Source organism: Galendromus occidentalis, unplaced genomic scaffold (genome assembly GCF_000255335.2).
Source record: "Galendromus occidentalis unplaced genomic scaffold, Mocc_1.1 scf7180000075574, whole genome shotgun sequence".
Lineage (NCBI taxonomy): Eukaryota > Metazoa > Arthropoda > Arachnida > Mesostigmata > Phytoseiidae > Galendromus > Galendromus occidentalis.
In genome coordinates, this window is record NW_003803564.1 from 268,693 (window position 1) to 296,634 (window position 27,942).

The window sequence follows — 27,942 nt, forward strand, 5'->3', positions numbered from 1 at the left end:
TAAGCTTCCCGGCGACGAGGAGCTCAGGTGATGCGCAGGAGGCAGATCTACCAGACCCTCGAGGGAGGGTCAAAAGGTGTCCCTGTGTGCTCGGCGAGTCGTCCAAGGGCTAGTTCACGTCGCCGATGCGGCCACCTATTCAATGTTTGAACTAGAAATGAGGTCCACATGTTCTCGTGTCCGCATTCGCGAACTTGACTTTGAGACTTGAAAAGACCCTCGTCCTTCAGAATACGATTCTCGAATTTTCGGATTCCGGCGTCTACATTCCTTTGGGCGGACACGATGTCAGTTCATCCATCGAGTCACGGAGCTAAAACCCGCAAATGGGAATCGGATAACGCGGCGCTCCACCGGGATCAGATGTTCCCCGAGCCGTCGATACACGAGAGGCATACGGGAGGAAATACTCGGATTTATTGCGTTCCTCCGGCTCAAGTTGGTTTCAGCTGGGTTCACCGAGAGTGCCGTACTCGGCACTCATTTTAATATTCACTGCAAGCTTTTAATGGGTCTCGCCCAAGTAATTGACTGGCAGCTGCCTATGCAGAGTCGCCTCAGAACGAAATTGAATGACGCTCGCTGGCTTCGGTGACTCTCATAAAAGCGTTTTTTAGGGACCCGGAATCCCGGGGTCTCTCGTGACACAGTTGGGTAACAAGACCCAAGTGTTACGGGTGTTCTCCGACAAGGCCGTATGCACGCTCCGGCGACGCTCGGCTGTCAACTCGATCCTCGCGTGTGATTTGTCGTTGAGGTTGTCGTAAATTTTTCATCTTTGCTTTGCAGAGGAGAATGGCCAGCACCCGGAGGTCCGTATGGTCCGAAGGTGAGCGGATCTCGATGAGCTCGGCTCAGCTTCACCACTCGCTTCTCCAACGAGGGAACTCCCTCTATCCCCGACGGGTGTCTACCTTCCCGCTGTTCGACCGCGCCGCTAGAGCTTCATGGTGAGTGATTTCACGCGACGTTATTGAAATCTCGCGTTGGTGGCCTTGGAGGCGGCCGCGAATTCGTTTTCGGCTGAATTATTCATCCGTGTCCTCCAGTCGAATCGATGGACGTCGTCAATACGTAAAACAGCTGTGACTGATGATCTGACACTCGGGGGAGATTCGACTACGCACTTTATGGGTAAACTAGGAACGAATTTCTCGCGATCACCCCCGCCAAAACTCCGATACTCGTGTTCGCGGCTCGTAGCCCAAGTTGCTCAAGGGCGAACGTTCTCGGCATGCACGATGAGACAATTCGCACTTCACTCCCATCATTACAGAGGACGATGATTAGCTGTTCCGCGGGGCATCATCCGCCGAGATCTGTTCCGCCGCAGTCTCCGAGGACCGAGAGCGTGACGCACTCTTCTGTCTCCTTGCGCAGCTCGAGCTCTATTCTGCCTTCGTTGGCGTTTCTTCCTACCATTAGCGTCGTTGTTTTGCGGCTGCTTGTTCATCAACGTTCCGCAGAGGTTCCTCTCGGCATCCGACCGGAGTCCCCTGAACTCCCGGAAAATCTGAGATTCCCCCCCGACGAAAATTTCCGACTGCTTGTGGGTCGGAGTTTATTTTCCTCGTTGGCGAATAGAGCTCCTATCCGGGGAAATATAACGAGTTTGCGGCGGGAGGGATCTCGTGAAAATTATTATTGAGGTTTACTGAGCAAGGTATCCGGTGCGGAGGTATGTAGCTCGCGGAAGAGATTCTGCGCTGATACACTCCCACGGGAGGGTTCGAGAGCACTTGACATTCAGGGAATAATATAAGCGTATAAAAACCTCATAAAAACCACTCGCTGACTCGCTGAACTTCACTACCGCGAGAGTCGTCGAAGAGATGGATTGAGAGAGGCCAGACCCACCAAACGACCATACGCTCCGTCGGAGCGCTGTCCATGTGGACAAGAGCTTCTCAAATCTAGGATCTCGAGTTCTTTCACGAACCGAGCTCTAACAAATATCAATCCGTTCTCGGTCGGGACTGCTCTACCTCTCTCTGGATTTTATTCCTCCGAGAGATTGCTCGTGAGTGATCCGAGTCCCGAGAGGGTTCTGAGAGTGTAGAGGTATTAGTGTCTAGGGGGCTTTGTTGGCTGACTGCTGACATTCTAGTCTACTATCTTCCGGGAGTTGATGACTACAAGGCGCAGCAATCAAAATACATAGTCAGTCTGTCAGCCAGTACCCCGCTGGCCGACGCTCGAGTGTTCATCGAGTCGAGTAGTCGAGCTTGCGAACGGTGATGTTGTCGAGAGTAAATATTTTATTTCCACAGGTGGAACCCGCGCTTCGATTCCAAGGTCCTCGAGGAGCAGTTCCGGCAGACTTCCTTCAGCCAAACCGAACAACATTTCTGTTACGCTCTACTTTATGTCATCCTGAGTGCGCTCGTGTACGCGCTGTACGTGTCCGTGGCCGGCTACGTCACGTGGCCCTACGTGTCGATGGGCTGCCTTTTACTAGCGCTCATTTCTCTGAGTTTCCTGACATTCACCGTAGCCAGGCCGCAGCTCTACAAGCAGTACGCGGCCGGATTGGCTATGGCGACGTTATTCCTCGTAGCGGGGTTCTCCTTGGCACCTTTCTTCCTCCCACCCGGAGAATACGAGATAGAAGAGAGCCACTCGTTCTCAGTCGGTAGGTCGAATGCGAGCGATCCCGAGATTGGACGAGAGAGGAAGATTGATGCGTTGCGAGCAAGTCGCGAGAAATGTTCAGGAACGACGACTCGATGAGGAATGTCCCGCTAACGAGTGATACCCCATTGCCTCTTTCCAGGTTTTTTCTCCACCTGTCTCTCGTTCATCATGCTGTCGTACACACTCGTCGGGCCGCTTCCCCTTTTCGTTATATGTATATTCTGCGCTCTATATTCGACGGTGTTTGAGGTTTTGTCGTGGTACGTCTTGAACCACGTGAACACAGCAACGATCCTTTCTGTCAGGTAATGGAATTTTCTACTCCTCTCGTTGATTCCATTTGCGTTGAGAGGGTTTCGGTGGAGCTCCAGGTTTGCTCTTGTTCGGAATCCTTCGCCGGAGCATTTGTCCCGAAAAGTCGCGTACTCGCCTTTTTTTATCCCGAGTTGTCGCCAGACAGCTCGACCGCAACTCCACGTCACGAGTGATTCAACATTTTCCCCGTCGTTTGTGCTCCGCTCGAGGCTTTACTCAATAGCGTCGTTGGAGCTCGCCGTCTCGAAGGGTCTCCCAAATCTGACGAGTCCTCTCAGCGGTAGATTTTTTTGCGACTTCCTTCTTCACCGAGTCATTACTTCCTCTGACATCCTTCTCCGGGTCGACGACGACGACGACATTCCCTCCCGTTCATCTATTGCGTCTTGACCGGCTCACACGAATTACGAACATAGAAACAGAGCGAGAGCCGCTCTCAAGATCGAGCTCGTCGTCGTTCAAGGACAAGGTCGTTCATTGTTCTCCGAGAGTTAATTGTCTCAACCGAGGGCCTTTGCAGGGTTCTCCTACAGCTGTCTACGCACATTCTCGGCATTAAAATCCGACTCTTGGCGGAAACGTCGATGAGGAATACGTTTTATAAAGTAGGCGAGTCACTTCTCGTGCGACGCGAGCTTGAACTGGAGAAGCAGCTAAAAGAAAAGATGATCCACTCCGTCATGCCACCGTCTGTGGCCCAGTGGTTGATGAGCAACACGGCAGAGGAAGGCAACGATGACGACGATGACGAGCGAGTAAATATCGAGCCAACTCAACAGCTCCAGGTCTGTTTTCTGCTTTGCCCATGAGGCGGTCTCTCCTTCTCGATAGACTTACTTTTCGAAGCGCCTATTGCGCCCCTCCCTCATACAATTCGTTCCATTCTGTCTTTTCCCTCGGCCACTCCTCTCTCCCGGTCGGAGGAAATTGGAGATGGATAAACTCCATGATCAACAAACGTATCGATTCTTCGCAGCCCCGCTCATCCAACCAGATGACCTTTCGTCCCTTCAACATGCACCGTATGGAGAACGTCTCGATTTTATTCGCTGACATCGTCGGCTTCACTAAGATGTCCAGCAACAAAACCGCTCACCAGTTGGTGGGTCTGCTGAACGACCTGTTCGGTCGCTTCGACTTCCTCTGCCAGAAGAATGGATGCGAAAAGATCTCCACTCTCGGAGACTGCTATTACTGCGTGGCCGGATGTCCCGAGCCTCGGCCGGATCACGCTAAATGCTGCGTGGAAATGGGCCTTGCGATGATCAAAGGTATGACCGGTCCCTAGGGTGCGTTTCGGCAACACAATCCCATTCCTTAATTCCTCTCCCTCAGACTTTCCCGATCATTTACTCCCTCGTGGATATTTCCGCCGATCCTCCGCAGTTCCACAGCTCCCTCCCTCCGACTCCTGGTTGAGTTCCAGATATTCTTCCGGCGGTCGGGAAGATCGTAATTCGATCCTTGAGTTTCCCGGTGTAGACACGCCGTCTGCTCAACTTTCGTCGAATCATTTCATTTCCGGGAGAAGTCGAGACTTCCCCTCTGGCCCACCATAGAGGGCCGGGATCTTCAGTCCAATATTTATTGTCATTGCAGCCATCGCCGAATTCGACGAAGATACCAACGAAAACGTCAACATGCGAGTCGGTGTCCACACCGGCACCGTGCTGTGCGGTATCGTGGGAACGAAGCGTTTCAAGTTCGACGTATGGTCGAACGACGTAAAATACGCGAATCGAATGGAGAGCACCGGTCGCCCCGGCAAAGTTCACATTTCGGAGGACACCCACGCCTTTCTGGTGGATCAGTATCACATGGAGGAGGCTTCAGTCGACGTGAGTATTCATTTCCTTCGCATAACGGTTTTTCTACGCTCGTCTACGAGCAAGGCAAGGCGGCCCTCGGTTGGTTGGACGGTCGGTAGGGGCTCCTCAGGGATTACTGACACCGTAGTAACAGTGTCCGTGAAGCCCATCAATTTGTCGATCCGTCTGTGTTAGTTCGGGCATTTGCCGGACGGCTGCTTGTCTTTTTGCCGGGTCCATCTCGCTGCTGCCTCGCAGGCCAATCGGAGTACACACTTGCACACGCGTGAGGATCCGCCCAGTAACAGGCTCTCGTACTCAGTCAGTGGGGCTCCGCATCCACGAGACGTAGACGAGAATAGCTCTCATGACGAGTGTAAAGGGTAGCATTAGCGTGATGAACTCGACGAGAGAGAAAGAGAACGGACAGCATCTCCCGGCAATGACCTTGTCTCCGAGCGGGCCGGTTTTCAGGTGCGAGCTTCCTCCTCGCGGAGGAATGGCTCCGATGGCGCCTCGTCTCATCGAGACTTGTCGATTTCAGGGAGACAAACGGACGTTTTTTATCAGAGGACGCAAGATGGCTGGCGCCAGACACTCGTGGCCGCGCTTCTCGACACCTACCCTGGCTCATATCGGTCAGCAGTTGTCCGTCGACGGCGCCAATCCCAACCAGGAAATCCATGCACTGAAGTGAGTTCCATCTTTTCTCCTCAGCTGAGTAGATAGCCACGAATCGATGACGCGTCTGGAGGAAATTCCCGCGGCGGAAACGTCCGGCGCTGGACGCGGAGTGCAGTTCCATGAGAACGTTTGTTCAGATATGGGAGCTTTACGTACGATTTCGAAACCGACTGGATGGAAAGAGTTTTGTGTGTGGACGGCTTCGACTCGAGGAACATGATCCCAGTGACCTTGAACCGAGAACACTCAACTCGAAACCTAAGTGACCTTGGAGCTACTTGTACATCATCGATTCAGCCACTGCCTTTGAAGACAATGGCCAATATATACGTGTGGGTTAAGCTGATGATGGGTCCGATCACGGATCGATGGGCATATCGCTCTTGGTGACGAAGGGTGTCGTTTCAGCGCCACTGTTTGTGGGTGTCTCCGGTCTCCGACATTTCTCTGTTTTAGTCGGTGACTCCAAGGAGCTCTGTCGAAGTCTCTGACAAGAATATATCCCCGAAGTTCAGGGAAGACACTCGAGCAGCAGAACGTGACTCTCCGCGATGTTCCAATATGTTTCTCCGGGGAAGCGGAGGGATCATTGGGGATGAAGGATCTCTCCGGGAGTGATTTACTGATGAGAGCTCCGCTTTGCGAGCCTTCCTCCGTAAAACTCTCGGGATCGCCATCCTACCGAACAGCGTATCTGCAGCAGCCTGTCTCAGCGAAGAGAGGAGCATCATTCTCGGAAACGTATTCCTTCGAATAATTATCATCGATGGATCTGCTTCTTCGAAAGGCTCGGGTCCGCATTCGAATGACTGCATCGAAATCGTTAAATATCGTGGCTCGGCCTATTCCAATACCCTGCTGAACTGGTGCTGGGGGGGAAAGATCGTGGGTAAACCGATGCAACTTCCATATCAATGAGATTCAATCCTTTTTTTGTCAAAAATGAGATTTCTATCGTATATCGTACTCCCTGCATTATGAGAGCATGCTCGTCTATGGCTACCCCCTGGGGCTGCTCTTCCAATAAGGGGTGCTCTTCTAATAAGGGGTGCTCTTCTATTTTTCGATCCCCCGTGGGTGGTCTTCTATTGGAGGGTGCTCTTCTAATAGAGGGTGCTCTTATAATACAGGAAATACGGTATTTCTGCTCTTCTGACTGAGACGGCTCCCACCCTCCCGGGTCCAACGCCCATGCAAGCTCGTCGACAGTCGATTAAGTTATAACCCTTTACGAGACTCCCGGAAACGTCCCATCAAAAAAACAGGACCCAGAGAGGATCTAGCAGGGAGACTGAATCAGAGTGAAGAAATAGAAGCGCGAGAGATAGAAGTTTACTTTATCTCTTCGGAGACGAACGAAAATCTCTTAAAGTACTTTCGAAGGGCGCCAGAGCTTGCCGTAGTCACTCTTCGCCGACGTCAGCGAACTTACTCTGAGCCCCGACCTTTTGGAGAAACACAGAGGGATTGAGCAACAGGTCCGGAGATCTCATCCCTTTCGAATTCGCTACGGGTCCGTCGACAAGCACGGACTCGAACCGCTACCGACGGCGAACGAAGGGGGTAATCCGAGATTCTGTGTATCGCTGTCAGAGAATTACGGCTCTGAGAAGGCTTCTGAACTTCGGCAAAAAAATCCCTATCACGCCGACGGTCGCGTGCATCTTATCGTGACATCAGATCTTGACAACAGGAGCAACAATTCAAAGCAATCGTTACCGCCGATCACGATCGATGCGCGTCACGACCCATCTTAGGAATCAGATCGACACGACGCCGAACGGAATCACAGCAGCGTACGTGGGAGACTCAATGGCTGAAAATTTACAAGTCGATTTCATGCAAATCCCATTGACATTACTCTCGCGCTGGCCAGATTAGACGACCAGAGAAACTAAGGAACGTGAGCTGAAATTACGCTCATCCGATTTTTCCGTAGCAGCCTAGGGCACCTCTGGGTTCCGAGCTGGGCGAACTCTCTTGCTCGGGAGCATTCTCTCCCGACTTGCCAGGGGGATGAATCGGGAAAGACCTCGGAGCCCGTGGAAATCGAAGAGAGAGGAATGAGGCGTTGTATCGCCTCCCCTTGCTCAGCTGTTGAGAACCGATCAGCTAGAGCACAGTTTGCCGTTCTGTAGCAGGAACTTTCCTAGATCCAGATCGAATCGATGATGATTCCTCGTCGTTTGCCGGAGGCGTCCGAAGTCTTCAGTTGCTATGCATGAAACCTTCCCTCCATGTTATCGATTTTCGCTCCTCCTTTGATGGTGCACACCTCCGCGCGGAAGGTCAAATCGGAGAACTTTGAAAGTCAGAGGACCCCGTGGCTTTTCGGAACTTGCCTCTCTTCCTAACGGGGAGTCATGTTGCATTTTTTCCGCAGAGCATGGCTAATCCAGTGCTCATCTTAGAGGCCCTTCAGGAGGAATTCATCAGCGACCTTTCTTCGCGTTGAATCTCTGCTCGAAGGCACGACATTTCGCTGTCGATGGCAACAACCACTAGCATTTGCCACTAAGCGTCCGGGTCCGCAGAATGTCATCATCGACTCGCTTATTAATTTAAGTCGGCCGAACGAAGTGTGTCCGACCATGAGGTTTTGAGCTCACCGGTCTGCCCAACCTGTCCGCTATTACTGCGCGCTGAGCCGGGTGCGCGTCTGACAATAAGTTTTCTGGCACACGTCGTCCCGTAAAATAATCACGCAAGTCATAGAGAATCACAAAGGCAATTAGAGTGATCTAATAGACAGCTGCACAACCCAGATGCATAGGACGAGCGATCAGATTTTGGGATGACAGTTCACACATGGACCTCATTGATTTCACGGAGAAAATAGGAATCGAGGAGACCGTCAATGAAAGCGCATCTAGTCGCGTTCCCGGAATTCTCCCCCCGCTTTGATGTTATATACGAGCTTTGTGGATCTAAGCGTCTTGCGTCGAAGTAATGTGAAAGGTTCGGCGGATGCTTAAATGTTCGCGAAGCCTATCACAAATATTTTTTTTTCACTCTCGCCCCGCGCCGTGGAAACTCGCAGAGCCGTCCACGGGCTTCCATTAGAGGTTGCACGTGAGATCGCTTTCTACGGCTTGCACGTGTTGCCTACAGCTCTAACAAATTCCCCACCACAGTCTCCGAGCGGTGTTTACCGAGACTTTGCAGGATTCAGTGTTGAGCATTATCGCGGCGTGGTTTTGAACTCGCCGTTCCCGGAAAATTCCGGGCATGGTACCATCGGGGTGATATTTATGCTCGAGACACACCTATCGTGGTACGACTTCACCCGCGAGTCGAAGTCGGCTCTTTTTCGGACAGAAACTGGAATAATCTGGTAGCGGGAGCGGAGCGAAGAAGACAAGTCCCAATTATGGGACACTTGAGGATTTTCCCATTGAAGTCTTGTCCTATTCCTTTCTTGGACACCCCATGATGGTTCATGGGACGCTTTATCGGAGTCTATGGGGAGCTCCGTGACCGCCGTGACGCGGAGTCCCATGTGAAATCTTAAGTTCAATAACTGGTATCTGTCCCATAACTGGTGGGAATATACGAAAACAAAAGCTACCGACTCCAGTCCCGCCCAGTAGTCGCGAATAAGATGTCTCAACCGCTGGGGCACGTTGCTCAGCAAGCGTGACCTTTCACGGTGCGCTACGATGCCTGCATCCTTTCAAACATCGCGCAATTACTCGATGCGTGGGTTGAGTGCTCACCGAGCCGGGGCGTATCCGCTGAGTTGCATCATCATCATCGGGACATGTGAATGTAAAGAACATCGACAACATGCTTCGCGAGGGCTGTAAAGATAGCCACCGAAGATAATAGCTCGACCAAAGCAAATAAGAGTCATTTATAACGAGAGCTCATGCGGTTACCCTGTCACGAGAATGTTGCCGTCACTCATTCCGCCGGCATCTTGTGTAAGCGAATCGATCGCGTCGCGCCCCCGTCATCCGAGAACCTCCGCAGGGAACAGGGATCGATCAAGGAGCCGGTCGGGATTCGCGCTGACGGCTCCGCCAACGGGCAGAATTCGTAGCGAGGGAAGTAAACGTTAGAATAAACCACCTGTATATTCTTCATTTGCAGCACAAGGAAGGCGAGCTGTCCTCCGCTGAGCGAAGAGGTGGATTCCGAGGAAGAAGACGACTGGATGGGAGACGAGGTTGTCGTGCAGCCAACAATGGCGCCACAGAATCATCCACAGCCTCCTCGACGACACTCCTCATTGTCAACGCTCTATTCTCGAAAAGATTCCGGGATCGTAACCGCTCGGAGCAGCATTCAACTCGAATCGGTACGTTTCACAATGGTTGCCTACGAGTCCGAACACCTCGCCGGGCTTTGCCGTATAGTTCAAGAGTTAGCCTTCTCGGGAACAACAGCTCCCGAGATCCACAGATCTCCAAAAGCCGGATCACGTGACGCAATCCCTCGGCGCGATCCGGCAGATCGGTCTCCCACATGATGCATGATACATGCGCCTCGCGATAAGAGGCGAGGAATCTTTTTTGGTCGTCGCCACCCTTTTCTCTCGATACGGATCGCGAGAAGTCGATCCCCGAAACTTTTTGTTCTCTTGCTTCGCGGAGATATTTACGGCAGTCCTGAGTTTCATCGTGAAGCTATTATCCAAGGGCCACAGAGAGGTTATTGAGCACGTCGCCGCAGGTCTCCACTAATCTCTTTCGTAATAAGACCGAGAATCGCAGCAATTATTAAAGCTGAGAATGAGTGGAGCGATTGTGTGCTTCGATATCTGATCCCTCCATCAGAGAAACTCGCGAATTGCGTAGCTTCCGCGTAGTTTTGATTTGAGCTTCCCCCACGCCAGCTCACTATGGGCTTAATCCTCCTTCAAATTGCGTCAGATCTCCTCGAAGCGAACGTAGTTATTTATCTCGCTCCATCCCTCCCTGGAGTCCTTCCGGGAATGCGAGAGTCCCCCTTATCGTAGGAGAAGGAGATCGCAGAGAAAAAAATCCGAATTCCCGAATTGCAGTCCGTCGTCGAGTGCAGCATCGATCGACGAGGTCGGACGTCGACTTCGACAGGAAGGAGCTCAGGAGTTTCCTCGATGAGAGGCTACTCAATTTTCGGCGACGACACTGGAATTTCATTTCGACTTCAGCTGCGGAAGCAGAGTGACCTACAGATGATCAGGTGAGAAATTGATCCTATTATTAGGGTGCCGTCCGGGTCGTCCCAACGCCACCTGCTTCCCGAATTGAAGTCAACGAGTCGATAGCCACAACGAAGGCGATGTCGGCGTCGTCTCGTCAGAGAAAACGTGAGCGCACGTACGGAACAGTTTCCAAATGGCAAATATCCAGAGCATTCCCAGAGCCGAAGGGAATGAAGCGTCTGTTTGAAGTGGATTACGGGACGACAGAGCTCATCGTCGCGCCCCGATCTAGGAACGTTTTGATAACCACCTGGAGTACATCCGGGACCTGAGTTTGTGAAAGCCTGGGAATCTCAGTCTCGATCTTGGATTAGTGGATCCCTTCGTGTAAGCGACGAACCTTGAACTTGTTGGAGCGCTCCGACAGCAATTGGGAGCGTGTTGCTCTAGCCTATATCAGGCGACAGTCCTCGCCTTCTCGGAAGGGATATTTCGAGATCTCACTCGGTGCAGGAGTCTGAATGAGCAGCTTGAGAGGCGTCCGATTGAGAATCAGGACAGATTGGTCAGGCTGGATGATTAGCATTTCTAGACCGCTCCGATCGCTTTGAAAAGTCCCACACAATATTCCCTCCGACAACATTCCCGCTATTGACGCAGTCGCAGGACTATCGGAGAATCGAACTGGAATTTATACTACGTGAATGTATGGAGGATTGTGGATCTTCTGATGAATTATGAACTTCGGTCCTTTATCGAACTTCTTGTGTTCTCAAGCGAACATTGTATGTCTCGACCCTCGTTTCGATAATGCACTGACTCCGCGTCTAGCTCCCTGCGGTTCAAGGAAGAGTCTCTGAGCAGAATCGAAATGAAGCAGAAAAAAGACATCGAAGCTGGTTTCATTCTCCCGCGGGGCCTTGGGAAATGCCTATCAGTTCTTCATGAGTCGGAAACATACGCTCCTTCCCACGCACTCCGGCAATCCGGGTGAACTCTGGGAAAAACCCGAATTCGAAGTTCTAATCGGATGCTATTTCGGGCATTCGGTCGAGTGCAATAAAATCAAAGCGCCCGGTGGAAAAATATTACGATGAATCCGGAATAGCCAGCGATTCGGGAGCTCCGATCGTCAATTCAAGAAAATGGTGTCCCGCTCACAGACTTCACGAGATCGAGCTCTTCTAGATCCCAGGCTCCACGTACAGGGGCTTTCGTCTGAGTTCCGAGCGTTCCTTTCAGATGTATTCAGCAGGACTGCGCAGATGCGGAGCTCTTTGTGAGACCGCCCGTACACAAGCTCTCGCTTTTCTTCAAGGACAAACAAATTGAGCAGGGTTATAGGTGAGTGAAAGCCATTTCCGGATAGCCCGCTCCAGACCCACGATAACGAACCGTTTTCGGTCGCCCTCATCTTATCTCCGGCATCCGAGTCGCGCGAGGGAAGAACGCAGTCGTCGGGTCTTCGATGAGATCGATCTATCCGGCATTCCGATCGCTAGAATGCAGGTCGGCCAACATCGTCTCCTTCCCCTGCCAGCCATAACAATATTGCCACGAGTCAACAGTGGCTTCGGCATCTGAGCGTATTGCCACAACATATACTAGACCCTTTGATCCGGTAACCCTTTACCTTCTTCGAGTCCCGGGCTCTATTCCCGGGCTCGGAGGGCGAATAAGGGATTCGTTGCATACTTGCGGTACTCGGTCCCTTCATTCTGCGCTCATCTCCGTATAGAAGCCATAGATTCACCTTTTTTTTCTTTCGGAGGTTCTCGCTCCACCTCATTCGCTCCTCTCCCTGAGGTAAACATCCGAACCCTTCCGGTCCCGGCGGGTGAACGAAGAGCGCTCCTCCCGTCAACGGTGGGCGAAAAGAATCTGCCTAACGAAACCCAATCGGAAATATCATCCGACCTTCTCATTGCAGGGACCGTCTCCTTTGCCGCGAGCTCACGCCTACATTAGCATCGCCCACATTTACTGTATATCTCTGTGCAACTGTCGCCCTCATCTTCTACTTTGTTGCTCTGCTGACCTGTTTCATGCTCTTCCCGATGCCAAGCGCGGTTTTCCTCAGTTTCTGTTTCGTTGCCTCGTGCGCTCACATAGCGATGGGCATGGTGTGCCTGCGGGAAATCTTCGTCACAAGGGGCAATTGGCAGAGCAACGACTGTTTCACTATGGCCTTCCGGTAAGCACGTTTACTTACTGGAATAGAGCCCGAGTGAGGGTAATTGACTCGAATAATTTCATTAGGGAGCACCTGCCCCGTTCCCTCGAGCCCCCGTACCGACTAAACCCGTTAACCTGACTGGGGACGGTCGCATAGTCTCCCCATTGTGACAGCAGTGCGACGATTTGGCTTGCGGAGGGAACGGAGGATTTCTAATCATCACAAAACGCCTGGTTCCCGCCTGTGCTCGTTCTGAATTCGTCAATAGGGGTCCGGAAGATGCATCGTTTGAGGCCCCTTCCGCCAGGAAGAAGCGGTTCTGGGATTAGTCCAGAATAATAATTAGAGATTCCCTACAGTCTTGAGCGAACGTTGCGTCGCACTGGGCGGAGGATTTGTTCGGAAGGTCCAGTAAGACCGATTTTGAGAGTTGTGCCGTCCCCCCTCAATTCACATCTCGGGAATTTTCGGAGAGGTCCCACGCTGCCTGGCACCCAAGGAGCGAGCAGGTCGAATATTTGAATGCGGCAGAGACGACGACAAGCCTCAACCCTGCCGGCGGACGCCTGTGCACGCCGCCGTCGGATTCTCAGAGACTGTAGCGATATCGTTGGCTGAGAGATGCGAGCAGATCAGGTTGCACAGGAAACCGAAATAGCATCCGAGTTGAAATACGTCATCGAAAATGCTCTGTTTAGTTTGGGGGGCTCAATCTAGCTCGCACAGCTCCTAACTTTATCCGCCTTGCCCTCAGTGATGCGAACGCCCTCGGGATAGAGGAAAACTCAAATCAAGCCGACGAGTCCTATCTAATCTGAATGACTCTTCTGCAGGTACCTGATGAAGTGGACGCCGCTTCACGTGGTTGGTCTGTTCCTGCTTTGTGTGCCGGTTTTGGCGGTTTACACAAATTTCGCGTGTGACGCTGTTTTCAATAGTTGGCAATCCGCAGACGGTTTCTGTTTGCTGGCCTTCGCATTTCTGCTGCATTTCACCAATTTCTCACAAGTCAACTTCTGGCTGAGGTCGTTGTTCGCTACCGTGGCTGGATTCTCTCTAGTTCTCTTCATCGGTAAGTCGATCTCGATCGATTGACTTTATCATCTGGTGTTCGATCGCTCAATTACTATCGAGCGGAGTTCTCATCTCTTCCTTTTCGTCATGCCTCGCTTGACATTGCCATCCGTCAATGCGCTGTCGGAGCCGAATATTCTCTCCTCGACCTGTGCTCGAGAGGTGTACAAATATCACACTATTTCCTCATGGAGCAATCTCCCGATACGATCGATCTTCCCCTGTCATTGGGATCCATGCACTCGTGAACTTTCGCACCTTTAGAATCTCGTTCACCGGTGGTCGACTCGAAAAGGGCTCCAGTTTTAAGCTCGCGCTCGAGCGTGCGTAATTGAGGGATGTGAACAGTATACCTCAACGGTGTAATCATCGGGTCTCTCGCAGACGCGGGAGCTCCGAGTTACGAGGTCTCGCCTCATTCCAGCGCTGGAGGTCTAATTTTCCGAGCTCGGTTCCTCGAACCAGACCTCTTTAAGCAAATTTCAGCCCATCTTGCTGAAACCCGTGGCGCAGTTGGCTTACGCAGCCGGTTTCTAAGTTCGCGTTTCCTCATGTCTCCAGGCGGCATCTTCTGCGACAGCAGCACATGCACAGCGGGCTCACGACGAGCGTATCTTTGTCGTGAATCCAATACAATCGTTTGGAACATTTTCGTCCATGTCTTGCTGACAGCTGTGCTCGTTTGGCTTCTCAACCGGGAATTCGAAACCAGTTTGCGACTCAGCTTCCATGGCGGCTGGCTGGCATCGCAGGATCAAAGGAGAATGCAGGTATGTGCCTGTACGGCTTCCCACCCCATCGGAAAGACGGGCCGAGCACGGAAACGAGTACGATTAGGATGGGGCTCTTTGCCAATGGAGACTGCGATCGACAGTCGGGGAGAAATATGAGGAGGACGATCCAGGAGAAATGCAGTAAAAAAAACACTGGTCGCAGAGAAACATCTGAAACTTTGTTGTGAGGGGAATCGAGCGGAATTATATCCCATTGGACCAAACACGAGCGTATATATGAGTCACCGTCTTGAGACAACTGCCACGACAGATATCAGGGAGAAGGTTTTGGCGGCGAAATGTCACAGTGAGAAATTCCCTTCGACAGGTTCTCAAGCGACAGGCCGATTGGCTGTTGCATAATATCATACCGCGGCACGTCGTCGAGCTGCTCAAGAACACTTCGCGTTATTCGGAGAACCACCGCGAGGCTGGGATCCTATTTGCCTCAATTGTGAATTTCCATGAGCTCTACGACGAGAGCTACGAAGGCGGGAAGGAATGTCTACGAGTTCTCAATGAGCTCGTCGGAGATTTCGACGAGCTGCTCAGCAAACCTCAGGTACGAATTTTTTCCTCGGGATCTGCCGCGGACAGCTAAACAACGACATCGTATTCTTCCATCACTTTATTCTTCCGACTCCCAGTTCCCTCTATCGATCTCTGCAGAAGTGCATTCCATGTTTGCGGAGCGAAAAAGGTGCGAAAACACTCGCTTCCTTTTGGAAAAATCATTCTTTGGGCTCATGCAGAAAATCAACCCGCGAATCGATCGAGATCCTTGGCGAGATTCCCATGCTGGAGTTCCGGCTCATTGTGGATTCTCATTGATCAGGGGTCATGTCGTATTTCTTTATCGTCGCGAACGTGACGGACCATGTCGTCATGCAGCTACAGACGTTTGAGCGGATCGCTCTCGTGGGGCTCCATGTAGACGTATATCTGACGGCGGAACGTGAGACAATCGTTTCTTGCTGAGCGAATGTCCGCTCCGCGATTCCCTCTCCAATGCAATGGAGCTTGAGCAAGTTGAAATCGCGGGACTCGGTAACGACCCTTGTTCGCTGGCAGGCCGTGTGACTAGTCAATCGAGTAAGCAAGCCGCGGAAGCCGTTCAAGGCCAGTCGCTTGGATTTGAACGCAGACGGATGTGGAAGAAACTCCCTCAGGCAAGGGCGCCCGGAGCTCTAGTTCGAGTGCTGGACCTTCATTACAGCGAGAGCGAGATAGGCAAGCCACCGCGAGAGATGGGGTATCCAAGATAGAGAGCTGCGAGCGTTCGCCCGCCCTCCCCCCTGTCCTCCCGACCCTGGTCAACACCCATCCTCAGTGGGCCTTGAACCACGCAGAACAGCTGATTCCCTCACACGAGGCCTGACCTCCAGCTTCCGAATGTGGACGCCGAGACTTGCTCTGTATCAATCGATTCATCGCTTCCGTCGTCGATTTCTCCTTCGACGAGGTGGCTAAGCGAGAGTCCGGGAGTCCGAAAACCAGGGAGGATCGGCAATCTAAGCTTGACCTCCTGCTACTACAGCTCCGTGAGTGTATTTGTTCCTTCGGCCGGCATTGTGTCCGCACCCGGGAGTTTTTCCGAAGGTCGGCTCCTCGACGCTGAAAGTCTCTTAGATTCTCTGGCTTCTGCGGCGCGGAACTTTCTCGAGTCTTCTGCTCCTTGGGCGTTTTTTCCTATCGGGGCGTTTCAAAGCCACCCGAGCGATAAACTCCACTGGGAGAAAACTGCAGGAAGCTTTTCGTTGCAGTTCCGTAACGTGACGAAAATCAAAACTATCGGAGCGACGTTCATGGCCGCGTCGGGTCTGAACCCCAAACTACGGAGGGAGAACCCGCATCCGTTCACCCATCTGTACGAACTCATCGATTTCGCCCTGGCTATGCAAAAAGTCATCGAAGACTTCAATTCGAATCTCCTGGAATTCAAGTTCATCATGCGGATCGGTTACGCCCACGGAGACATCACTGCAGGAGTAATCGGTGAGCTCACCTTCATGACGTCATCGGGAATGAATGTCTCAGAATATTGGGTAGCAGCATTATTCCAAGCCCTACAGTCGGACGGCCGTCTCTCTTGTCATGAACATTATGTCTCCCCATAGCTTTCGATAACTTCTGATGTCCTCAGTCCCCTCCTGGGTACCTTCTTTAATGTACGTCGCACCACTGGAGTGCTGAGTCGGGAAGATCGTAGAGTGACTTCTCCTTTCATATCTCTCGGATTGCCTCGGGTTTCACTTCAGAAATTCACAAACGTGTGAGGTCGCGAAACCGCGCGAGGTTCAAAGAGACTCAAGTCGCGGCGAATGTTGCCTCTCGCCGCAGCAGCGCCAATGCGCGAGAAAAGTCCTCGCGTCTCGAAACTGGCGCGTCCATTAGAGCCGGTTTCCGGCCCCCTAAACTCTGGGAATTCCTCGTTATAAAACCGTAGGAGGAAATAGTAAGCCGAAATTCTCTTCGCAGGAACAACCAAGCTGTACTACGACATTTGGGGCGATGCCGTCAATACCGCCTCACGGATGGACTCCTACGGTGTGCCCGGTAGAACTCAGGTGAGGAATATTCAGCTTTCCTCCCTCGCCGTTCCGCTCCAATTCCGAATCGTGGGGCTTTGTGCTTTCACTTGTTGCCAATGCTCGAACATTCTGTGCGTATCGTTCGTTTCCGCGAATCTACGCGCTGACTCAACATCCGCTCGTTATTCTCCGGTGTTCTACGCCGTTGCGAGTCGCCAGTACCCCGGAACGAGCGCTTCTGGAGCATTTTTGCCCGGGGAGGAACAAGCTTTGGAGATGATCCTATTTATTCCTTCCAGGTCCCAGAGCACTGTCTCCCAGTGTTGGAGGAAATGTACACATTCGAACCGAGGGGCTCTATGTACATTAAGGGCAAGGACCACATGAACGTCTACCTTCTGAATCGGAAGAAAGACAAACAGTTGCATAAGATTCCTTTCAAAAGACAGGGGACCTCCATAAACCAATCGTGAATCCCCCTGGGAGCTGAAGGTCGAATCTCGCTCGAAGCTGGAACCGATGCACCGATATCTGAGGGCGGATACGAGGGCAACCTGATTTCGCTCGTTGTTGATAAAATAGGGCGAGGGACTCTCAATACGAAATCCATGTGTGAGGCTACATGCAAGGGCCAAAACGACGAGGGAATCGAGTGAGAACGCCGATTCTAGGGATCTCGTTTGAATGATTGCATGCCTTGATGTGATATGTAAATAGGATGTAGTGAATGTCGTCAATATCATGTTCGACAGGAGAGTGTAATGTTCGAGGATGCTCTTCGAAGAACCGCAGACAAGCGGAGTGAGAATCGCGACAACTTCTGATCAATCGTAGCTTTCCATGTTCGACTCACAATGTATACAACTTTTACTGAGAACAGCTGTTGGTGACACAACGTGACAAAGCGTGGCGACATGGCACACCTGGATTGAGAAATTGCGGGAAAAATCCTGCCGGACCGAGCATGGAGTCAGAACTACCGTGGCAACAAGCTCGGAATCATTTGTCAAATGTCGCGCTGATGAGGCCGATCAGGAACAATTTGGATGCCCTGCTGGGGTTTGGATGACTGACCAATTTTGTACATACGTGTACTCGTTAACGAAGTGGAACCTCTGCATTGTTTTTCCCAACATAAAGATAGAAGCGGAGAAGAACCGATATAATACGGACATGGCGATCCTTTGAGAACGGTCGGAATGGATCGATTTTTGAATGTCATCCCGGTTCTAAGACGAACTCATACAATGAGACGAATGCGACTTCATTCGTATTAGAAGATACTGAATCTTTTGGGATCAATCGGAGTTTTTTTGTACATTATACGTCTGTAGGAGATTCCGAACACTCCGATGCTTAAATCCCGTTCCTATGTTTCGGAGTTTTCTAAGTGTTTCCTACTGAAGTAATCGAATAATCTCGGAGCCGGAAGTCGTCAGATGAGGCGAACAGTGAAGCGGGAGGAAACGAATCATCTTGGCAAGCAATTATCATTCAATTCATTTGATCACAATTCCGAGAAGTCAGAGCTGGGCATTGAGTTCCGCCGAGAAATTGCGCACTGTATATTTCATGATTCGAGCAGTAATGGAATGACCGATCGATCGTGAAAAGATGGAAAAACCGTTCAAGGATGGGATCAATTTAGGTGGGTCGGAACTCGGAACCTTGATATTCGGGAGTGCCGTGCAATGATATCTAGGTTCAGGGGGAGGTCATCCGATCTGTCCATACGTTTGGACTCAATTCAGTACTCAAATAGAGCCCGGCAAGTCGGTGGAATTATTTGTCGCAAGCTGGAGCCAGAAATTAAAGATCTGTTCGCCTACTGATGGAAAACTCGTTTTCATTTCCTCGCAGCCAGACCGTACGTTACGAATATCACCCGCGTCATCTGTGATTATAATCGTCTCCACACACAGGGACGATCTCCTCCCAATTCAGGACATCTTCCGAACCACACCGTACGCGGCTACCGACGTGGTTGGTGCGGACGCTCGAAGCTGAGTGACGTCAGCGTCCGATCTCGGATCACCGGACTTCGTTCAATCCAGTCCAGCGTTGTCGTGGGACTTCCTCGCTTCTCTCACGCACGTCTGCTCTACCGCATGAGACGTTTTCGAATTAAGCCGCAAAACCCAGGTTCCGGAATTCGGCCGGCCCTCTGTTTCAGTCAGATCGAGGACGGCATCGGGTCTCCGGGAGGAAAAAATCGCGATTAGACGTCGCGATCGTCTCCGAACTCGCAGCGGTCTTGCGAAGATAAATGGCGAGCATCTGCTTCGAAAATTGCTCCTGTAACTTGTGAATGACACATTCTTCTTCCTCCTCATTTTTCCAATACTCCCCGAAGATTTGAGGGCTTTGCACAGCCTGACAATCCGTCATTCTCCGACGGAGTAATATCGTCAGAGTCGAGATTCCCCACAACAAAAACTACACGAATGATTCTATCGAGTAATTCTCCGTAGAAGACGAAACTCATATCGAACATATATAATCACCGTCTGACTCATTTCGCCAGGCGCGTCCGGGGATCGAAACGCCATCAGCTCTCGGACAGAACACCGAGCCCCTCCCTCTCAAAAAGCGTCTTCGTCGACTCTTGGGGGTAAGGACCGCCCATTTGATGAAACAGCGCCTCTCTGGCTCACGTGAATTCCGATAAAACGCCTGGAAAATTAGGGTCGAGGTGTCGCTTGCGTCGGAGAACTCTTCACTTTTACTTGCACAGATTGATTAGAAAGTCTCGCTTATACCGCCCAGACGCGAATTCGTGAACAATACCTCCTCCTCGCCCATGACTTGATTGGAAACTCCCTGGATTATAAGTGCCGGGAGTGAGCCTCAGCTGTTCCGCTTCAATCGTTCTCGCTTAGCTCGCTCGTCCTAATTGTTGCGCCGAGCCCGGGTGCGAAACATCTCCTCGCGATACGATCACTTTCGGGGGACTCAATATCGGAATCTTCCACCGGCGAGATTTGCAATGCAAAGTAGGCGCTTCGTCATTATGACGATGGACAGCCTTTCAGCGAGGATGGAAGAAGTTTTTCGGAAGCGAGCACAAGTTCTGCCGTCCCATGGAGTTCGGATCCGGTGGAGGATTGAGCCCGTCATCATACCGCTCGGTCGAAAAGCTGTGCGCTCCGGTCGAATCAGGCTGATTCTATGACGAAATGAGATTCCATACTCTCGTGACATCTGTCGCTAGTGGTTTGCTGTCCGTGATCAAATGGCCCGGATATGGAGGCGCAAAAGACGTCTACGCATCCGATTAGCTCGCGATGGGGCAGATGACGGTCCAACGACATTAGCTCATTATAAGACGTGGGGGTACCTATTAAAATCCATTACGGGTGCAAGTTTTCGAATACAATAAACCAGATTCAATTCCCCCCGGTCGAATCCAGAGGGAGCTCGCGGTTCCACGAAAGGCTTTCTCGCATAATGATCCCGCATTGCGCAAAGCTGCAGACCAACGAAGGACGGAAACTAATGGTAGTGGTGAGAAATAGTGATCTGATCGGAGTGAGCTGCGGTCAACCACCCGGAAACCCATGGGATGCTTCCAAACTGCAACATGATCCGAAAGGCAAAATATTCTGTTGGTTGAAAATCAATCATCAATTCAAAGATCATCCCTCACCAGCGATGCCGAGGCCTTTCTGCTCGCGGAGAGCCTGCGGCGCGGCGCGCCTGAATCTGTCGGAATATTCGCAAAGCTATTCGCCCTCAGGCGTCCGATCGGTGGCGTTGCCGAAGAACGAGTGCGGCCGAGTCGAATCGCAGGTCCGACTGAGCCCTTACCGAGCGAGTATCTCCACCTGAGTGATTCATAGGAGTCTCGGTACGAAGCCGCGGGAAGCAGGAGGGCTGTTAGACTAGTAGATAATTTACCCTTCGGGTAAGAAAAAAAACAGGCAGACGTGACGGGAAGCCGGAGTCGTTTGACTAGCGCTAGAAAATTGAATGGAGCCCCGAGCGATCCTGGAGCGTTCAAAGGGAATCACTATGGAGCGATCTCTCCGGAGGTCGGAGAAGGAGCGTGGTTCGGAAAGTTTTCATCGATGCCGAAAGCCGAGCTCGGACCGCAGGGGTATCACGAACCTGAGCCGTCTGGTCGAGATAGGGAGAGGAAGCAAAAAAAAGAGGGAGACACGACTGCGTCGGAGAGTCGTTCGCAGTCGCTCGCCAGAAGTATAATGGAAGCTCAGAGAGTGTTGTTCCTGTGGACGCTGAATCGCTCCAACGATTTTTTGTCTCTTCATTAGGAATCCGCTCCGCAATCGTCCTCGGTTTTTTTTCTGACTTGGTAATTATACTTTCAAAAAGCAGCCTAATGGTGCCTCTGACCCGTCGCAAGCCTCGTGACGGCCGAATCTGGAGTCGATTTCTGAGACGTCGGAAGCATTCATCCTTAAAAGGCGGGGAGAGAGTGATCGATCTGATGAGAGGACGATATGGACTACTTCTGGGTTCGAAATTACTCTTGTTCATTTCCCGTCCTCGCCACGTATAGTTTGTCCTGCTCTAAAGGTCTGGAGCAGGTATTCTGGCAAATCTTCGGAGTTCTTCTTCTCGTGGTATCTCGAGACGAACACAATTTCCGACGAATGATTTCTTGCCGCAGGACAATAGATCCTCTATCCTCCCCGTAATGAGCTTCTTCCGTTCAGATTTATTATTTCTCTCGATAATGAAGCTAATGATTGAACGGCGCTCGGGAGTCCTGGCGACCGAGTCGACTCCCCGACGGGAGCAGTGAATTCTCGACGGTTCTTGCTCCGAACGCAAATAGGTGTCCAAGTCGGGCTGTTAATTTTTTAATTTTTAGAATTTCCCCTTCCGTAACTACGTTACGACTGACGGGAAGCCAGCTGCTAACGTGGCTGCTTGCCGCTGAGTCTGCGTGCTGCTGACACTCTCTCTCTCTCGGGTCGAGTTCTCGAGGGTGAATGCGAACGCGTTCGCGATTCGCCTCAAGGGATTGTCGCCCTTCTCGAGGTTAGATAAACTGTCTCATGCGGTCGCGCGGACAATTTCTGAAGCACTCCCGGTCTCATGGAGCGCTAACGTTATCGGAAATGTCGGCACTGCATACATATCGTCGACATCACCGCGACACTCGTATTTATTTGAATTATTTACCTCCCCCGGCAGGAGGTAGACTTTTTCAGAGAAAACTCCGCGAAACGGCTCTGAATTCGCGCCTCTCCTGCCGCGCTTATTGGAGCGAATAATCACCGTTCCAGGTCATGGAATCTACGGCTATTCGACGTTTCCTCGTCGGCTTACTCGAACGTCGCATACAGGCGCTAGAAGGGGTCGAATGCAGAGAGATAGAGCGTTCGGTTTCTAAAAACTCACAGGTGCTTACTTGCGCCAGAAACGAGATTTGCCCGGCTTTCTTACTACTGCTTGAGCACGCTCATTTCACGGGGTAACGCCATGACTCGCTGCTAACTTACTCAACAGGTCTGTGGAACGAGGCTGCCGAGATCAGAGCTTCGACGTCTCTAGCTTCTGATGTAATCAACTGTTATTCAATCAGTACATCGCGAGAAGCAAAGCCCGGCAGAGACCCAACGTTAGTTCACTGATTTTTGGAGGAATTTCCCGCTCACCGCGGAGCGATGACTCATGCGAGGGGCTCCCTCAGCAGTTCTTCTCGCGAAATTTTCAGGACGGGCAGGCTTATACGGCCCTGACGTTATGTATGAGAATGATGCGATAATGGAACTCAAACCTTCCCTCAATCATGATTGAGCGTTCGGAATACTTATCCGCTGCGAGATCCGAGATGAACTCTCGTTCTCTGAAGGGTCGGCTTAGGAACCGTTCGGGTGCCTGTATCGGAAGAGATCCATCCGATCCTTGTTAGCATATTATTATGGGAAAATCCGTTCTCGGATCGATCCCAACGCAGGTCCCCGAAGTCTATAAAAGTCAAGAGCAAGGACTGGCGCCGCAGAAGCGAATCTAGCCGCATGGTCCGGGAACGGGTTTTCGACCCGCGTAGATATTTCATCCAACGGACTGTAATCGATCAGGACTTATCGGACTTGCGATGAATACCTTCCCTACCCCCCCTTGTCGAGGGATATTTCTCTCGCAGCGGATATCTGTCGATAAATGTCGAATTCGACAATGAGAACTATATTGATCAGCTTGAAGACCTCCTCACAAGGAGGTGCCATTGAGACCGAAGATCGCTCGCTTGCTCTCGACGGCTCGCTCATCGCCTACATGTGAGCTTATTCTCGATCATGAATTGCACTATCTGTGAGACTCAGCATATATCGAATCTCCTCTACGCTACCTTAGCAGTTCTTCCGCCAAAAATTTAGGACGGGGCAGACTTATACGGCCCTGACGTTAGCTACCCGGAATGAGAATCTCACTCTCGGAGAGATGAGCCACCGGAGTCGGTAAATTGACGCTTGCCTAATTATTTCTCTAGTGCGGCGTGGCGGAGGTCTCGAGTCTGAGATATTCCAACTCTCTCCAGTCGGAGCAGCAGAGGTGAAATGGGAGAGCTCCATTCTGGACCGGTGAGTCCCTTGTGGATCCCCCGAGACGCTTGTTTCAGGAGCTCGAATGATCATGGATGCTTGCGGAATACTGTCATATGCTAGCGTCCGCGGGGCTAACGAACAATTTGCGATGTTTTAGAGTAATTCTCCTCCGTTCATGAGGGAAGGTGATGATCGTGTCACCTCAGCCGATTTTTTCTCATTCGTCCTCTTCGGTGGCTCTGTTCCTACAATTGTGATGTGGCTATTGTCCCTCACACGAACCACCGGAAGAGCTCTCCGGATTGACAACCGACAAATGGTCACGGCGAGAAAACAGGGATGGAAAACCTAAGGGCAGGTTCGGTGAGTGAAATACATCAAAAAAATATTGTCCTCGGGAGGATCCTCATACAGCGTGCGGTGGGCTGGGCAGGAAGGGAGGGGGATGCGCTTTCGTAGTTGGACCGAGGAGCTTTTTCTATAGGCTTTGATAGATAGCTGTCATCGAATTCTCTCATTGTTCCCAGTGTGAGATCCACGGCGGCCACGTATAGGCGATATGCTACCATAGACGCAACTTCGATCCTGAAAACACCCATCGAGTCTGCGATTTTGAGGCCCTTAATGTGGCCGATTTGTGCGCTAGCTGCTGCGGCTTCTACTTTCCCATTCGCGGATTCGACGAGTTCGCGAACGCCGATCACGGGCATCAAAACGACTGAGAATTCGTTGCTTCGATACTCTCCCTCCCGGTTCCGATCTCTGAGGCGTTCTCCCGGCGAAGCCCTTGGTCATCGTTTTTGGACGGATATGACTACGGCTACCTCAGACAGAACCTTCTCTCAAAACTTTTGAACTTTTCAACGTGGACAACAGGGGGATCGAGCGAAACGAGCTCGACGACGTGGACTTCTCTTCATTCTCAAGCCATGGGGTCGGCCTGGACTGCAGTCGATTCAGGTGTTTGTGAATCCTAACGAAGCCGCGCCCCACCGTCGATCGCGCAAGAGTATTCCCGCGAATGCTGACGAGAATATTCCGGATTCCCGCGACGGGAGAGCATAACTCGTGTGTAATCTCGGTGAGCGTGGGCGACGAGCGATGGGGGCCACGCAGGACGCTGTAGATCTTTTCAGATTTATCAGCGGTACTCGTGGCCAATCCATGAAACCAACTGGAACCTTCAAGCTTACGTACGGACGCCGATCAGCCATCAATCGACGGAACTCGCGAATTGCGTAAAATCTCAAATCCCCGCTTTCTACCTAAATCGAGCATGTTTAGTCGCTCGTTTTCGAATTCCACACAGAAGTTGCCTCCTCTCCAAAGCAATAATCAACCCGACAACGTCGGACCTCTAGAGTTACGAGTGAAAACTTTCTCCGCGCGTCGGAGCCCGGAAGTTGGATGCGCAGTTCGGTCACAGATCGTGTGCGGCTTCCCTGCATCGATGAAAGAGTGAAGCACCCACGCTCTCAAGAGGCGCCTGGTGGTATTACAATGCCTCCACGCCGAGGCTGCGGAACGGAAGCGTTGGGGTTAATCGTAGCCCTAGGCTGGGTTCGCCCTTTCAACAAAGCCAAATTACCGCGAATTATAAATTAATTCGCCGGAACAACTGTTTTGCTTGAGTTGCCGTAAGCAGCTCCTGATTTATCCGGTGAGGAGCTGGGCGGTCCGAGAATAGACGGGAATGCGGTGCATGTTTCCTCTCAGCCAGACAGATGGCCAACGCGAGAGCGGGCAACTGAGCGGGGAAGACATACGTCAGTAATTACGTCGCGATGGCAAACAAAAGACTGCGAAAAGAACTCGAGTATGGAGGAAAACAGTGTACGAGGCATACGGCGACGAGAACAATGAAGCTCATTAGGAAACATTATAACACCACACCTTTCCTCCTCTGTCGGTGCTCCCAGAATAATCGCTCGGAAGGGCTATACAGGCTTGATGGAGGGAAAGATGAGCGTTCGGGAACTCTTGCACTTGCTCCCTCCCTTACTCCCTCCACATCCCGCTCGGTTTCTTGAAGTTTCCAAAGGTCGGAGGAGCGTGCGACCGCTCGGAAAAAAACCATCCAGCTAGCTCGTCAGGATCGACGTCAGACTCGACGACATCTCAGAGTGACACAGATCATAATAGAAGTACGATCTTCCTAACCATGGCTCGTCTACGCGCGTCATCATGGCGCCGTAGGAACTTGTGAAATCCCGGATCCTCCATGGTAGGGCTAGTAGCGGTAGAAGGGAACGAGATCTGACTCTTGCTGTCGGCATGGACTTCGTCCACAACTACCAGCGATGCAGAGTTTGCCGAGTGGTCAGCACGGGAGATGTCTCGGGAAATTGAATCACAATCGGGTAGAGTCTCCTTCCAAAGCCAACCGATGCTCTCGATTGAGTCTCGGAGCGGCGAAGAGATCGACCTAAACTGCACATTTGCCTATATCAACATTCCGACACTATTTCAACAAAAGCAGCTCTTTTACGACGCGGCCGATGTGCTTCAGGCCTCGAGCCCGGATTCAGCTGTTGGGGAATTCGAATCTACGTAGGAACCATTCACCCAGAAATGAGAGGTTCTGCGAATATGATTCCGAGCTGCGGAATTCCAATATCGTTGGAGGGTTTCCCGTGAAAATTAATTCTTTTGATTGCACCATTCCCGAGGAAAGTCCCGAGAAGGAAGTTATTGTGAAAGAGAAGTCGGGCAAGGTCACCGAGACAGGGAGTTTTCGCCGCCGTTCAGAAAATTCGTAGGAAGTTCAATTGGTGTCGTCCCCTCCCCCGCTGACTCCTCACCTCGTTTTACTCTGATTTGAAACTCCATTCAGAATTCCTCTTCGGCTCGTCGCCTAAGTACGATTATTTGTGGAGTTCTGCACCCGTTAACTCGAGTACATACTTTGGCGAGCTCACCTTATTCAAACTGAACTCAATCCATTCCTCTGCGCGAGGTCGTTCTCAACCCGGGCAACACACGAGTATCGAAGGTCAAGTGTTCAGCAGGAGCCCACTCATGAGTTCCGATGCTCTTGGGGAGGCTCAAACATCTTGACCTCCCAATTTCTCTCGAACCCTTCCGAACATCGAATCGAGGCATCAGACTCTGGAATGATGAAGCACCAATATTACCGGGAATTCATTTATTTCATGACCTTTCATCATGCAAATCACATCATCACACCCAGAGCCGCACAGCTTGGCTCTGGGAGCGTTCCGATGGGAGGAAGGATCATGGATCTTCTCCCCTTTCAAATCGCAGAGAAGCGGGTCGGTGAGGTCATCGCATACGTGGGCGGACTATTCTAGTCGATGGTATCTAGGAAGAAATATCCTCGGAAGGATGCCAGAACGGGGCAGCATTCCTGGATCTGCATTGTGTGAAGGCGCTAACGGTGCGACGACTTTTAATCCTCTCAAATAAATATTTCCTCGATCGAGCAGAGGGATGCTTGATGAGAGTTCTATCTAGTGGGGGAGCTAAGTGGGAGCCGACTTGCATAAATAAGCTTTTCGAATTAGGGAACGTCGGGCTTTGAACATGTTGTCGAACTCCGAAATTCTGAGGAGGCCGCGGCAAAGAACAGGCATCGGCGAGCCCAGGGCTGTGGCTTTTTATTCCTCCAATCGATTGGTGCTACCTAATCGGATGACTCGCGGAAGAACTTAATCTTCCGCAAAGGTTCCACAAAGTTGCCCTCGCGGATTAGTCAATGTCTGCCGTCAGGAAACATTGCTCAGGACGAGATTATTCGGAAACTCCCGCATCCGTCCGACAGGACATTAGCATAGGAAGGGTTAGGCTGAATAGAAGCACGATCCGAATTCGACTGCAGAGCCTCAACCCGAATCGACTGTAAATCGGGACCAGAAGCCTTCCTCGTACAGCTTAGGGTACGACCGATTCACAAACACTTAGGTACACATCTCTAAAGAACTCCAAAGAATCCGAATAGGAAGCGGGTAATACTGGTCTAAGCGAAACGAGACCGATATCCGGAACCGGTCTCTTTGGATATCATGAGACAGTCGCCGAACACTCGTATGGCAACTTATCGGGGCACTCATCGACGGGCTTTGTCGGGCCGCGCAAGAAACCTCCTAGATCAATCATCCGATTGATAATCGGATGGGGGGATCTGAGACCGGTGCCGATGGGAGACGAGAGGTCCCTTATACCTACACGCGGGGATTCAGATGAGGTAGTTCTATGGTAACTTACCCCTTCGTAGACTTGAGTCACGAAAGGTATTGAGCCGCACAGAGTCCGAGCTCTGGTTGCTGCTCCTCAAACTCGGTGTG

At 51.5% G+C, this 27,942-nt stretch overlaps 1 protein-coding gene across 1 annotated transcript; it reads left to right on the forward strand.

The window, feature by feature from the left end:
- The first annotated feature begins 285 nt into the window (after positions 1–285).
- Positions 286–17,604, forward strand: LOC100903676 (adenylate cyclase type 9). The gene is given in 19 exon segments (XM_029111382.1): positions 286–438; positions 790–950; positions 2,271–2,632; positions 2,774–2,939; positions 3,470–3,734; positions 3,926–4,220; positions 4,549–4,787; positions 5,302–5,436; positions 6,599–6,642; positions 9,534–9,741; positions 10,447–10,607; positions 11,812–11,913; positions 12,500–12,763; positions 13,579–13,817; positions 14,381–14,589; positions 14,921–15,154; positions 16,356–16,587; positions 17,071–17,159; positions 17,423–17,604. Coding segments are annotated over 19 exon segments (3,732 nt in total). The 3' UTR covers positions 17,597–17,604.
- The last annotated feature ends 10,338 nt before the right edge of the window (positions 17,605–27,942 follow it).